The sequence below is a fragment of the Caretta caretta genome, chromosome 20 (assembly GCF_965140235.1).
Source record: "Caretta caretta isolate rCarCar2 chromosome 20, rCarCar1.hap1, whole genome shotgun sequence".
NCBI lineage: Eukaryota > Metazoa > Chordata > Testudines > Cheloniidae > Caretta > Caretta caretta.
The window spans coordinates 22,847,521-22,860,138 of record NC_134225.1 but is presented as its reverse complement, the minus strand read 5'-3'; the positions used below and the strand labels follow the sequence as shown (position 1 = coordinate 22,860,138).

At 43.0% G+C, this 12,618-nt stretch overlaps 1 protein-coding gene across 6 annotated transcripts in view; it reads left to right on the top strand.

Moving 5' to 3' along the window:
* The window catches only part of SLC44A2 (solute carrier family 44 member 2 (CTL2 blood group)), a 39,075-nt gene extending 29,217 nt beyond the window's left edge, over positions 1-9,858 (top strand). For 4 of the 6 annotated variants that reach the window (XM_048831448.2, XM_048831444.2, XM_048831447.2 and 1 more), the window contains 5 exons: positions 109-179; positions 467-555; positions 1,077-1,161; positions 2,107-2,262; positions 4,902-9,858. In XM_048831448.2, coding sequence (XP_048687405.1) covers positions 109-179; positions 467-555; positions 1,077-1,161; positions 2,107-2,228 — 367 coding nt within the window. In that variant the 3' untranslated portion in view covers positions 2,229-2,262; positions 4,902-9,858. The remainder of the gene's footprint in view (positions 1-108; positions 180-466; positions 556-1,076; positions 1,162-2,106; positions 2,263-4,901) is intronic. The other 2 variants (XM_075121677.1, XM_048831449.2) reach the window with 1 other exon arrangement.
* Positions 9,859-12,618: the final 2,760 nt, after the last annotated feature.

The window sequence follows — 12,618 nt, the reverse complement described above, 5'->3', positions numbered from 1 at the left end:
TGGGTTGTCTTTATCACAGAGCCCCTGGGGGAGCCTGGATGCACTTTGCCTCTTCCCCCCCCCCATCCTGGTGGGTATGGAAAGACATTCACATCTCTCTGTTTTCAGGGTGGCTGTTTTAGATAAAGTCACAGATTTTCTGCTCTTCCTTGGTAAACTCCTCATCGTGGGAAGTGTTGGTAAGTTTGGGATCTCAGTCCTCTTCCAGGGCTTACTTTGATTACAGCCCCTCCCCCTGAACCCTGCTGTTGTAGAAAGACTGGTGAAAGCTGCATGTCTTTGCATCTTCTCAACTCCTTGCAAATCTCCCCAGCCATTCCAGGAACCAACTTCTTGTCCATAATTCCCCTACTAGGTCTCTAAATTCACCTTCCTCCTCCCCCGTCAGCCCCCTATAATGCTGCCCTTTCTTGCTTGTAACTAGTGCATCTCACAAACATCTGTATTATTATTTTCTCCTCTCTAGGAATCCTTGCCTTTTTCTTCTTCACTCAGCGGATAAAACTGGTTCAGGACACTGCACCTCCTCTCAATTACTATTGGGTCCCTATTCTGGTGGGTATCTTACTTGCCTTACAATGAATTTAGGGACATTAGCCTTTCTCCAGAACGTGTGCAGCTTGAGCAGAGAAAGCTTCCCCTACTCACTGTCCTCCAGGAGTCCCTCTTTGTAGAGCAAGGAGAGCTCATTCTCAGTTTCCCATTCAAACCTTGGCTTCTCTGCAGAGTCAGCCAATTAATGCAGAAGCACATCTCCCCATAGGCACTTCCAGGCGGCTGCACTGAGCCAAGCCTGGCCAGCTTCCATTTGCTGGTGCTGCTTGAGCCTCCATGTGTCTGAATCAGGTTGGGCAGGGCTGTTTCTCTTTTCCTATGGAAATGGAAGGGGGAACTGTGCGTGGAGTTCAGCACGTCTTTTCTCTCTTTCAAGGAACAGAGCTTTTGCTCTCTATACTGGTATCAGGTTATCGATTTCAAGACCAGAAGGGATCACTGTGACCTCCTAACACAGGGCAGAGAACTTCCCCAAAATAATTAGGTTTGGCATTGAGGTGACAACCCGGTTTCTCTTACAGACTGTGATTGTGGGCTCCTATCTCATTGCACATGGATTCTTCAGCGTCTATGCCATGTGTGTGGATACCCTCTTCCTCTGCTTCTGTAAGTAACTGGGCCTCAGGGATTTTGGTGCTCAGTTGAGTATTACTTTGTAGCTATACCTCTGTCATCCCAGACGGCTGGCCTGTGGAACTGTTCTGTTGTGTTTGACTTACGCGGCCTTTCTTTCACTACTTGTCACTTCATAGTTTGCTTCTGCTCTACTGAACTACTTCCACCGACACGGCTTCTGCTTATAAAAGAGGGCAGCACACCACAAAGGGACCCTCCAATCTCCATCCTCCCCTTCCCTAGAACTGAGGTGTCATAATTTTTTCCTTAGTCTAGGGCTTCCCCATACTTCTCATTACCATTAAAGACTGTTATGGGCACTTGCAAACCGCCAGCTTTCCTCTGCCTTCTGCATCACAGCTCCAGTCCTCTCAAATGCTGCCTTTTGTGCATGGGCTGCAATGGGAAGGATGTGCCCAGGGCTTGGAGCACGTGGGCAAATCTTTCAAAAATGCCAGAGGATTTAGAAGTACAAGTTTTCAAAATTTCCCCTAAGAACTGCGTACAGAAATGCACATGCACCAACTCTGCATCAGTGATTTAAAACCCTGAATAAAATGAGACGGATGGAAGAACCCCTGAAAGCTAACTCCTTCTATCATTTCTAAAACTCTGAAGTTCTCTTCTGCTTCTCTCTGTTCACCACCCCCATCACTACTCTAACAAGCAGCTCCTGTACACCTTGCTTGGTAGCAAAAGAAATTTGTAGCCCAAGAGTAGACTCTCTGTAATCTGTTTTAGTCTCTCTAAATTTCTTGGTGCTTTGATCTCGGTGGTAGAATCTAATTGCAACTAATGTGAGTTTTTCCTTCTTTTTTTCTCTCCCTCTGTCGTCCTTCTCTCTTGTTTTTGCTGTGCTGCTCCCCTTGCTCCTCCACTGCTTCTCATTCCTCCTTTCCGTGGCCGCTTCCTTCATCTTCCTGGGGTTGCGAAAAGGTGAAGACCTGGAGAGGAATGATGGATCTCCTGAGCGACCTTACTACATGTCCCCAGAGCTGAGTGAAATCCTGCTGAAGGGGAGCCTAGAATCATCCAAAAGTGCTGATAGCCAAGGATAGGGCTCAACTTTCTGAACAGGGAGGGCTAGCACATGTGGGTGTCTTGTAGAAGACTTGTGCTCCCCCAGCCAATCTGTAACTGTGTGGCATTATTCCAAGGGTCCACCCTGGTGGTGCATGATTTTCAGCTGCTTGTCCTTGGAATTCTTGAGGGTAGAGGAGGTGTTGATTTTGGAAGGACCGTGCAAGTGGGTGAATGCTGTATCAAATCTATGTTTCTTCCCCCTAACTGATATTCTTGTACCAAAATGGGTGGAACTGCAATTGGGATTCTTGTGCATTTGACACAATCATCTCCTCCATTAATGCATGATAGGTAACATTTTGCTAACCTAACTAACAAGACTCTGCCTCCACAGAGGCCAAATTTGGCTTTATATATACACAGGATAGTGTATATCTCACTTATTAAAAAAAATTAACTTGCATCCTCCTCTACTCTCAATTGCCTATAATGAAAGGGGCATTGTAGCTACTTCTGGAATGTTCCTTACAAATTGACTCACTTTTGCTTTGTCCCGTTCTATGCTCGGTTTGCGGGGGAGCTGTTTCTCTTTGCAGTTGATGAGATACTAATTTGTAGAATGATCAAGAGGTTTACAGCTGCCCATGTGTCAATCTGTTCTGGATGGAACTATATTTTCCTCTTTATTGCTCAGCCTCCAGCTAGCTGCAAAGAGAAATTAACTACTTTTCTCACTACTCTTTCTATGCAAAATCAAGCTGGCAGACCTGAACTTTTCTTTACTAGGTGGCATATCCTTCACTTTCAAACCCGTTGTGTCCACGAGGGTCCTGGAAACCTTTGTGTCCCAAAGTGGAATTCTCTCTGTTTAAAGTAGGAAACTTGTAGTTGCTGTTTTCTCATGCTGACTCTTCAGAAAGGTTATTTTGGGGGAATGAACAAGTTGGCAGGATTTTTTTTTTATAATTTTTTTTTAAATTGAAAAATCTAATTGATCTTTTCACTTGTATGTACACCTTGACTTGTATAGAATTATTTCAGTCTGTCTCCCACTTCCTGGCTGGCTACTCGCTTAACTAGTAACTAAATGGAAGATGGTGGATCTTTGTGGTAACCGGCTCACAGAATACTGCTCATTCCTGAGGTAGTTCAGCTAACATTTGTCCCACTTTTCAGTGAGAGCGCTAGATGGAGGGGGTAAAGCAGGGTTATAGCCTCCAGGCATCTCAAATAAGATCTGGGCACCTTCTTAGCTTACAGCCCAGTGCAGTCAGGACAGTCGGGCAGAAGATAACTGACTGTCGGTGTCGGAAGCTGAGCTACATAGTACAGAAAGGGATGCCCTAAGTAGCTACTGTGATTTCCCTTTAGCCACTAGACCATCCATCAAGTCTAGATGCCACAAGAATCTGTGATTATGTACCCAGTGTTAATGACTAGAAGAGCAAGAGAAAATGGCAGATATTACATCTGGGAGGTGTTTCAGCACGATGGTGGACAGAAATAATACAACTGAATCTAGAGAGGTTTGACAGATGGCCAATTTTTAAAGTTTTCGGCATCTAAAACATATGCCCGCAAATACCCCATGGATCTTCACCTTATTTTCTCCTTACTATATCAAGGACGAGAAGGATGTTGCATGGGGTTTGTTGTCTTATTTTGATTGATTGATTAAGAGTCTCTTGGTTGGGGACTCAATTCTGTGAACACTGCCAAATCTTGCATTACAAATTCCCATCAAAATAAGGTTTCCATATTTTGAGTCTTATCCTTCTAGGAAAAAGTTGCTGGGTTTCGATACTCATGCCATCACTATGCCATCACCCTCAAAATATTCCAGGACTGTTTCACTAAACTATGAAGCTAATGGTCTCTGTGATTTTGGCTGCTATTCTCCTATGGCTTTTGCTGGAGCTGCTGCTCTGCTTTGAACAGCTAGCATCTGAAAAATATATTCTGTGCCACGGACATGCCTAAGTATTATGTATGTACTGTATGTTGACAGGGGTGTTGTACACTAGGTGAACTGTGCCAAACAAATAACAAGTGACTTGCTTTACAGTCAAGTCATGAGCAGTTACACTACACTGAAGAACAATGAGTGAGCATTGTCTTTCCACACTATCCCCAAGTAATGGTAATCTCTGTATTTCCAGGCAATGGTACTATTGAGCAACCTGTTCTGTTCATATAGGAGGAGCCTCTGTCTTAGCTGATTTGTAACCTAACACTTTAGACTCCCTGTTCCAAACAGATGTTGATAAACAGCCTCCCTTCAGGAGTCCAATACTCTGTCTTTAAAATGGGAGCGGTACAAGTATAATTCTGGCTTACATTTGGAAGCTACATACAGCAACGGCTTTAGAAGAAAGAGAGAATACACACACATGCACTGCCTGTGAGAAGCAGAAGGGCATTCGCATCTCAACTGGGTATTTAACGGATGAGTATTACATCTGCTCTTTTAGCACTTGTTTGTCTCTAGACTCCTTATTGCACCTTCTATGACCATCACATGGACTGCAGCCACTTTCCTGAGCATCCAACTTAGTCTGAATCATGAGAAGGTTGTGCATGTAGATGTAAGAGCACCGCCAAATTTATCCCTAAGAGGCTTGGCAAGCCCAGTAACTGGTTCTAGTTTGAGGTGTTTACAACCCTGCAGTACTTAAGTTCTGTGTTTTTAACCCTCTCCCCCCTTGCAGTGGAAGACCTGGAGCGTAACGATGGTTCATCCGAAAAGCCTTACTTCATGTCATCTGACCTGAAAAAACTTCTGAACAAGACAAACAAAGGTCACTCGGATGCATAGCAGCTTCCTCTTTACTCACTGCCCTCTTCACTTCTATTTGTCCCTTCCCCGTTTCTATTTCAGGAGCAAATAATAATATGCAGCATTAAGTGCTATTAGTCCAATATGCAAACCTTGTTAGTACTTTGTGAACTGCAGTATCCTTTACTCAAATTAAGATGGACGGCTTTGGCTGTCAGCCTGTGCATTGGCCACAAGCTTGTCCAGAGCAGTGGAAATTGTTTCTGGAGAGCATTTTGCAGGATTTTCCTTCCTCAGATAGAGAGAAGGAATTAGTGTCAATAGTTCTACTTAAGATTGTTAGGCATTGCTAAGTAAAAACTGAGCCCACTGCCTTAGTGGACAGGTATCCACTACTGCAGAACCCAGCGCTACTGGGACCTTGTTGGTCTCAGGAGAGAATCGAAGAAATGAATTGGTCAGTTTTCAGCTGAGGCCCACTGATGTAAGGTTAACTTGCCCTGCCTTTGTCCATCTCCATCTATTCCAGAGACTGAATTCAGTCTACAGGATTGTAAAGCCAGCACCAATCACAGATTCACAGACACCAAATTGAATTTTAAAATAAAACTACTAAATCTGTCACACCAGTAAAGCTAGACCATTACCTCCTCCATTAGCTCGCTAGAACATCACTAACATACTTGACTGCACTCAGATACTACCATGTTGGACACATTAAATACCTTCATTGATTGAGGAACGCACCTATTAATGCCTTGTCTTCATGGATGATGGCAGGGACAGAAGAGAAACCTGCAATGTTAATCAAGCTGTAGAACTTGAACAGCAGAGGAAATGCAAAATACTCAGATAAGCACTGGTAGGGAATGTGCATGTCTGGATAGTCATTAGTATTACTGATGAAAGCTCTATGTCATTTGTTTTGTCTCTTCAGTGAGATTGACAGTCCAGGAGTGTGCTGCTTCTGTACCTTTAACATGTTTTGATTTATTGGAAAAATCCAGCATTATATGCAAAAACCCATTTGAATGCATGGGAAAGAAAGGATGCTCATTGTTGCTTTATATATATGTGTATATATATATATACATAAAAAGAGCTGGCTAATGGAAAAGTATTGTTAACTGTGGTGAAACAAACCAAAGGGTCAAACAAACAAACTTGCCTCACAGTTTTGAAAGCCACCATCTGATGGGGGAGCCTGCTGGGAAGTTCCAATCCAAGGGCAGCTTTCACCTAGAGAAACACCAGCAATGTGTGTGAGAGAAAAAGCGAGACTAGAATGCCACTGAACATCAGAAAGCCCAGTGTTGCAAATTAAGTTATCAGGCATGTTAAGAATCACTGTAGTTTCCTTTAAATGGTCATCTCTCTGACTGTGTCCAATGTTGGCAAAACTGATAATGTACCACAGGTGCAACTCTGCCTCCGGTAGCAACAGTAAAAGCTGCAGAGCAGACAGGACTCAGTTTTTGTTTTTGTTTTTTTACCAGTGAGCAGGGTTGGCCAGGATGGTGGGGAAAAAGGACAGGCCTCAGGCTGCACTAGAGCATCCACCCTTGCTACCACTATTTGTGAATTACTCTATTTTCACTAATGTAGATGGGGCCCTCTTGGGGATAGGAAAGGTGGTCAACCTCACGACTTCATTTATTATTTTTAATCTGCTTAAACAACTTGAAATGGGGCTATTTGGATGGTTTACAGCTTCCAAATAATGCAGGAACACAGAGGTGTAAAGAGGCATTGTGAGGTTATCTGGACTCTTTATTTTTTTAAACAAAAAGGAACTCTTTATTCCAAATATGTTAATTTGGCCAGTTAATTTGTAGCATTTAATTTGTGCTAAAGGTTATATTTTACTTTTTTTATACCTATTTCTAGTAACCTTTTGAGCCTGTAGTATTTTTTGTAAGATATGAGAATTGTTTTATTATCTGAAATATTAAAGGGTTTTTTGGTTTTGTACATTTTTGTTTTTATTAGTTGTACCCACGAGTTCCAGTATTGTTATTGGTCAACGTTGCTTCTTTCGTTCAACAGAGGTCTTAGGTACTGGTACAGCCCCTTAGCCATAAAGTCACATGAGCCTGGAGCACAGCATAGATGTGCAGCATTACAGCTGTAAATTTGTGATGGATTTTTAAAATATATATGTATAAAATCTTTTGTTAAGTTTTCTTTCTCTCCAACTGATTATCAGCTTTGCACGTTTGAAAGGTTGGTGTTTATAATGAAAACCAGTTACTTTGGACATTTTGCTTTGGTTTTAAATAAGCAAATAAAAATGACCAAGTTGTTGAGTTTGCAGAGGCAGCTCTAGCTACTCTTCTAAACCACTCTCCAATGGAAAAGACTCACATGCTTTTGCAATGTTGCTGTTCATTTAATACTTAGAACTTTACAAGTTCAAAACACTTGTCAAATGCATTAATCCTCCCAAAGTCCTGTTAGGCAGGTATTATCCCTACTTTATCATTGGGGAAACTGTGGCAGAGATGTGCTGTGACCTTGCCCAAAGCTTCCACTGGGAGTTGGTATCAGAACTTTGGACTGGAACTTAGGAGTTTCATATTCCTAGAACTGTCTTTTGGACCACTGGGTCTCAGAAGCAGCATCTATATTAGGAAGCTGATCTGTTGCTGACAATAGCAGGGGGTAACCAGTCCCCTTGAATTGGTGAGGGAAAAGCTCTGCTAGTGTAGATAGGACAAATTATTCTTCAACACTGTGATATAAGAAAATATGACTGAGACTTGCCAGATCGCTGACCAAAAAACCAAAACGGCCCCAAAACAAACCATACCAAAACACTGTACTGCACCCATTGCTCTCCCTCCGCGGAGAGGTTGAGAGAAATAAGTAATATCTGTTATATGTGATTTGTTCTGTCACTTAACTCACTACTGGAAGATGCTCAGATGCTACAGGGATGAGGGCGCAGTATAAGAACCTATATCGAATAGGAAAAAAAAACCCACCTGAGCTTGGTAAGCAGGAGTTGCCTCATCAATGACTCATTGGCTAAACTTCACCTCTTTGAAAAAACTACAGCCTGTTACATAGATAATCTGTGTGCTGTGGAGTCTCCAAACCTGGCATCATCTACCTGTGCCTGACAGCTAGTAATCCCTTCCATGGGGCTATATATACCAAAAATGTCCACAGAAACTACTTTAAAGGATTTCTTACTCTACCCTTACATAAACTCCTGGTGATTCCTTTAGAATCCCCATCCCATTTTAAAATATAACCCTGTCCGAACTTTGTATGTCCTGTTACGCATCACATATTTACAGTGCCACTTTTTTTAAACTAATCATAAAGGTAGGGTGACCAACTGCATTTCTAGGAAATAAAAACCAGCTTTTCCCCTATTTCATCCCCAATTTTTTATTCGTGTCACAAAATCCTAGACTTATAGTGCATGATCCTTTGCATGATTATTACCTGATCAAATGCTACTTACCAGAGATGGGCTGTGGGATAGTAAGCACCAGATACGGGATGTTCAAAAGGACAGATGGTCACCTAGGTAAGGGGGCGGGAGTGGTTACAGAAACAAAACTACAGATTTGATTTACTGGCATCTAATGGAAAATGTTCGCAAAATGTTTTGTGCAAGATTATTCTGCTCATCTATTGCTCTTTTTCATCTCTTCCACAGTCTTTTGTTTTGTTTTTACTGCTAGGGATATTTGCACAAGGACAGGCTCTGTGGGTGGTCTATTTCTGCTGCTTGTTTCTCCAGCTCAACTGCTAATTATCTTTCTAATAGAATCATTTTGGTTGCTGTAGAAATAAAGTTCTAAAATAGCAGGTGCCCAGAAGGACCAACAGCAAAGGGGGTTTCAGGGCCTTTCTGTTATTAGGATATTTTTCTCATAAGATGGCTCATTTTAAGTCACTATGGAAAGATTTGTATTTTCAGGCATACAAGAGTTGATGAGGAAGCATAGTTCCCGCAGAAACCATTGCTTTGGCTTGGGATGTATTCTGCAGACTCAGTTGTAGTATAAGAAACTATGGAATTTAAGGAACAGGATGGGGAGGAAGTCCTAGTTAAATACCCTAACGGAATTCAGATTGAATACCAGAAACCAGCCCTCTCTCTGCCTTCATAGTCTTGATATAATTGTAATGTAGCCTCTTCCCCCTTTTTAAAGATGACAACTACACCCACACTGTACTATAATGAACATGCTTCTTTATTTATCCTGGTGAAGTAGATAAACATTGGCGGGGCCCTGCCTTCTGCAGCAAAGGGACATATCTTTTATTAAGGAGCTGTTCAGAATATTAATGTTGTTGCCATATCACTCAGACTGGAAAGACAGTCTAGTACATTTACACATGCACACTGCGTGGCGGGATGCTAATGCCCCAAAATGAACTCCAGTGATTGATTGTTATGCTGTGACTTGGTGATTCTCTCTATCTCCTTATGGAAGCCTGTTTCTGTTACTCAATTGACTGTGTGATTAGAAGCTTTTTTCTCTACCTACCTGAGCTGCATCTTAAAGCCATAACTGCTTATCTTACCTTTAAGAACAACTGTCTCCGACTGCCTTTAAAATACCCCTTTATGTCCCTGTAAACCACTCATGTTCCATTTCCTTCCCTGGATCCTTCAGGGCTGATCCTGCAATGGTATTTTGCCTGTACAAAGACTGCAGGATTGGCCCTTCTATGTTGTTGTGATAACTGTCCCTTCCTTTGATTTCCCAAAGATGCTCACTCTACGCAGGGAGGCCTTTTATGCAAAATAAAATAAAAACCAACAACCTTGAGTGGGGATGTATGTGTATATTTCCAATGTATATGTGATATTCCATTATATCAATGTCAGCATTCCAACCACAAATAAAGTGCCTACTTGGACTGAAGCTTGGCTTTCTTCCGAATGGATCATTCTGATTTGTGTGGCTAATCCTTAGCCAGATTACACTGTCATGACAAATAGTCTACTGAAATCTCTTCACTACTTTCATTTCTTCTCTCTCTGACAAGGTAGGTGAACAAATCAGCATTGCTGTCATAACAGAGTAACATTCTACCACATACAGAAGGGTGTTTGACTGAATTCTGCCAAATGTCCAAATTTTCAATGCGGGAAAGGGAGGACACAGCAAGACCAAGGCCTGGACCAGATTAAATACAGTAGAGAGAGAATCAGACTCCTTGGCCTTATCTAAACAGGTCATTTTAGGGAGTTCCTCCACCATTGGTCCAGCACTTATGCTAGCAACACAGGGAGCACTTGTGTGGAGGAGCTGCTTTGTGTCTTTACCAATGAGTTGTCCAGACTGCTGAGGTAGATGACAGTGGTAAAAACGCTGTCTAGCAGTCTACATATTACACCTTCTATCTAGCTGGCATGGCTAAAAATAGTAAAGATGCAGTGGCATGGGCTGTACAAGCCCACCTGGGATCTTGATTACATTATGTTGCTAGCCTGCACTGAGGCCCATGATGCTACAGCTTTGCTATTATTTTGAGTTGTGCTAGCTAGGTTACAGCTAGTACAGGTATGCCTACCTGAGCTGTAATCACACCTCTGACTACACTGTAGACATTCCCTGAGTCTGGATCAAAGACTGGGATTCCAAGGTTGCTAATAGCCATCAGTGGCTGTTGTTTCTCGACATTTTAAGGAGACATTTGCACTCATCCCCAGGAACTTGGGTCACTCAAAATCATCCTAAGGAGTTACAAATAAATCTTGGCAAATTTCTAGACACTTCCACAATATTTTCCACAAACAGTGCAACATTTTCTTCTTCCCTACAGTTACAGCCTCCCTTTCACTTTGATACTTTGACATAGCAAATGCAAAGAAACCAAACCAAAAATTCTCCTACCATAGCACCGAACCGAAAGGCACTTACTACCTTCTTCTCTATATGTGCTACTCTGGTAAAACCTCAGATCTCTTCTCTCAATTGTGCTCCCCAAACAAAGGCTGTTCAGTGGGTCACCCATCCATCCAAAATCAAACAACATTTTCTGCCTCTTCCTTACACTGAAGAGTTCTCAGCAACAGTAGATAGATCCTGTTTTGTTGACTGCATCTAAACAATACAATGGATGAAGTAAATTATAAGTGTACGCAGACCAACTAGGATAATAATCTACAGGTGCTGTCTGTCTGCACTCTAAAACTAACAAGTAACACAACTGTAAGTTATTAGAAATGGCTATGCAGCTACTTCAGCATCTGATGGAGTGGATTCTAATCCACGAAAGCTTATGCCCAAATAAATTTGTTCGTCTCTAAGGTGCCACAAGGACTCCTTGTTATTTTTTCAGTGTCATGGGCTCTCAAATAAACTGAATTCTTCAGAGAGTAATATCAATGGAACTGCGCACCCAAGGTTTGCTTTAGCAAGGGATGAGCTGTTGTAGTTATTATTTATTATGTGCACTGTCAACTTGCCAACAGTCTGAAACCTGCTCCAAGTGAAATGTACAGATTTTTAAAAGCCACAATGCACCCAAGCATAATATTGGCTTTTGCTTGGAAACTGACTAGAAATGGCTTGTTTGGGAGGTTCACAAGACTGGCAAAGCAGGGACTTGATCCTGCAATCCTCACATGACTTCAATAAACTGAGTAAGCAGTGCAGAACTGGGCACCTGACCACCTTCAGGTCTGAGGCAAAGAGCAGTCACAGACTGCATTTGTTCATGGGTGGACCCCAATCTGTGAGCAGTGCTGGAGGAGGATGCTACCACTTCTCCCCTCCTGCCCAAGTCTGACCCTGAAGGATGGAGAATGGTAACAAGACAGGGAGGGGAGAGAGCACTGGAGAAATTGGCAAGTGTTCCCATTTTTCCAGCTTGGAAATACAGTCATCCACGCTCAAAGAGGGCAGGGGGGCTGCCACTGGTGAGTCTGAGTCCTGTCAGGTGAGCCTTCCTCATTGTGCTGAGGGTAAGAACCTCACACATGCATGCACACAAATGCAGAGAATGAGAAGATCTGAGCCCTTCCATACCCCACCTCATAACAGGTGTGAGGTGAGCAGCCACCCAGTGATCCTTCCCATGCTCCCTTCATGACAGGATGGACAGCTGCTGCCAGGCTCCCCAAAATCCTTTCTGCTCACATCTCATGCTTCAGGTGGTCATCTGCAGGGGTCAGAAAGAGATTGCCCAACCCCACAACCTATTCTGTATTTGTATTTTGTTTCTCTCCTTCCTCAGAAACATCAGTGATGGCTACAGCTGGCTGGTTCTTGTTCACATCATGCTCAGAATCTAACTGCGTGCTATATGTGGATTTGGGAAGAATTTTCCCCCAGGTCAGATTGGCAGAGACCTTTGGGGGTTTTTTGCCTTCCTCTGTGGCTTGGGGTGTGGACTGCTTTCCAGGATCGTCTGGGTATATATCTCAATTAATCAGTTTCTTGCCACGGCAAGGGTCTTTGGCACTGGGACACCTCCCTCCCTCCCTCCCTCCTATTCTCTTCCTGTGGCACATCACAGTTTAGTCTCCTGAGGGCTGTAATACCCTCAGGGCAGCTGCCCCCCCATCCCCTTTCCCCTCAGAGCAGCCATCCCACACTGCCCCCCACATCCCCTTCCCTTCAGGGCAGCCTCCCCACACTACCCCCTCATGCCCCTTTCCCCTCAGAGCAACTGTG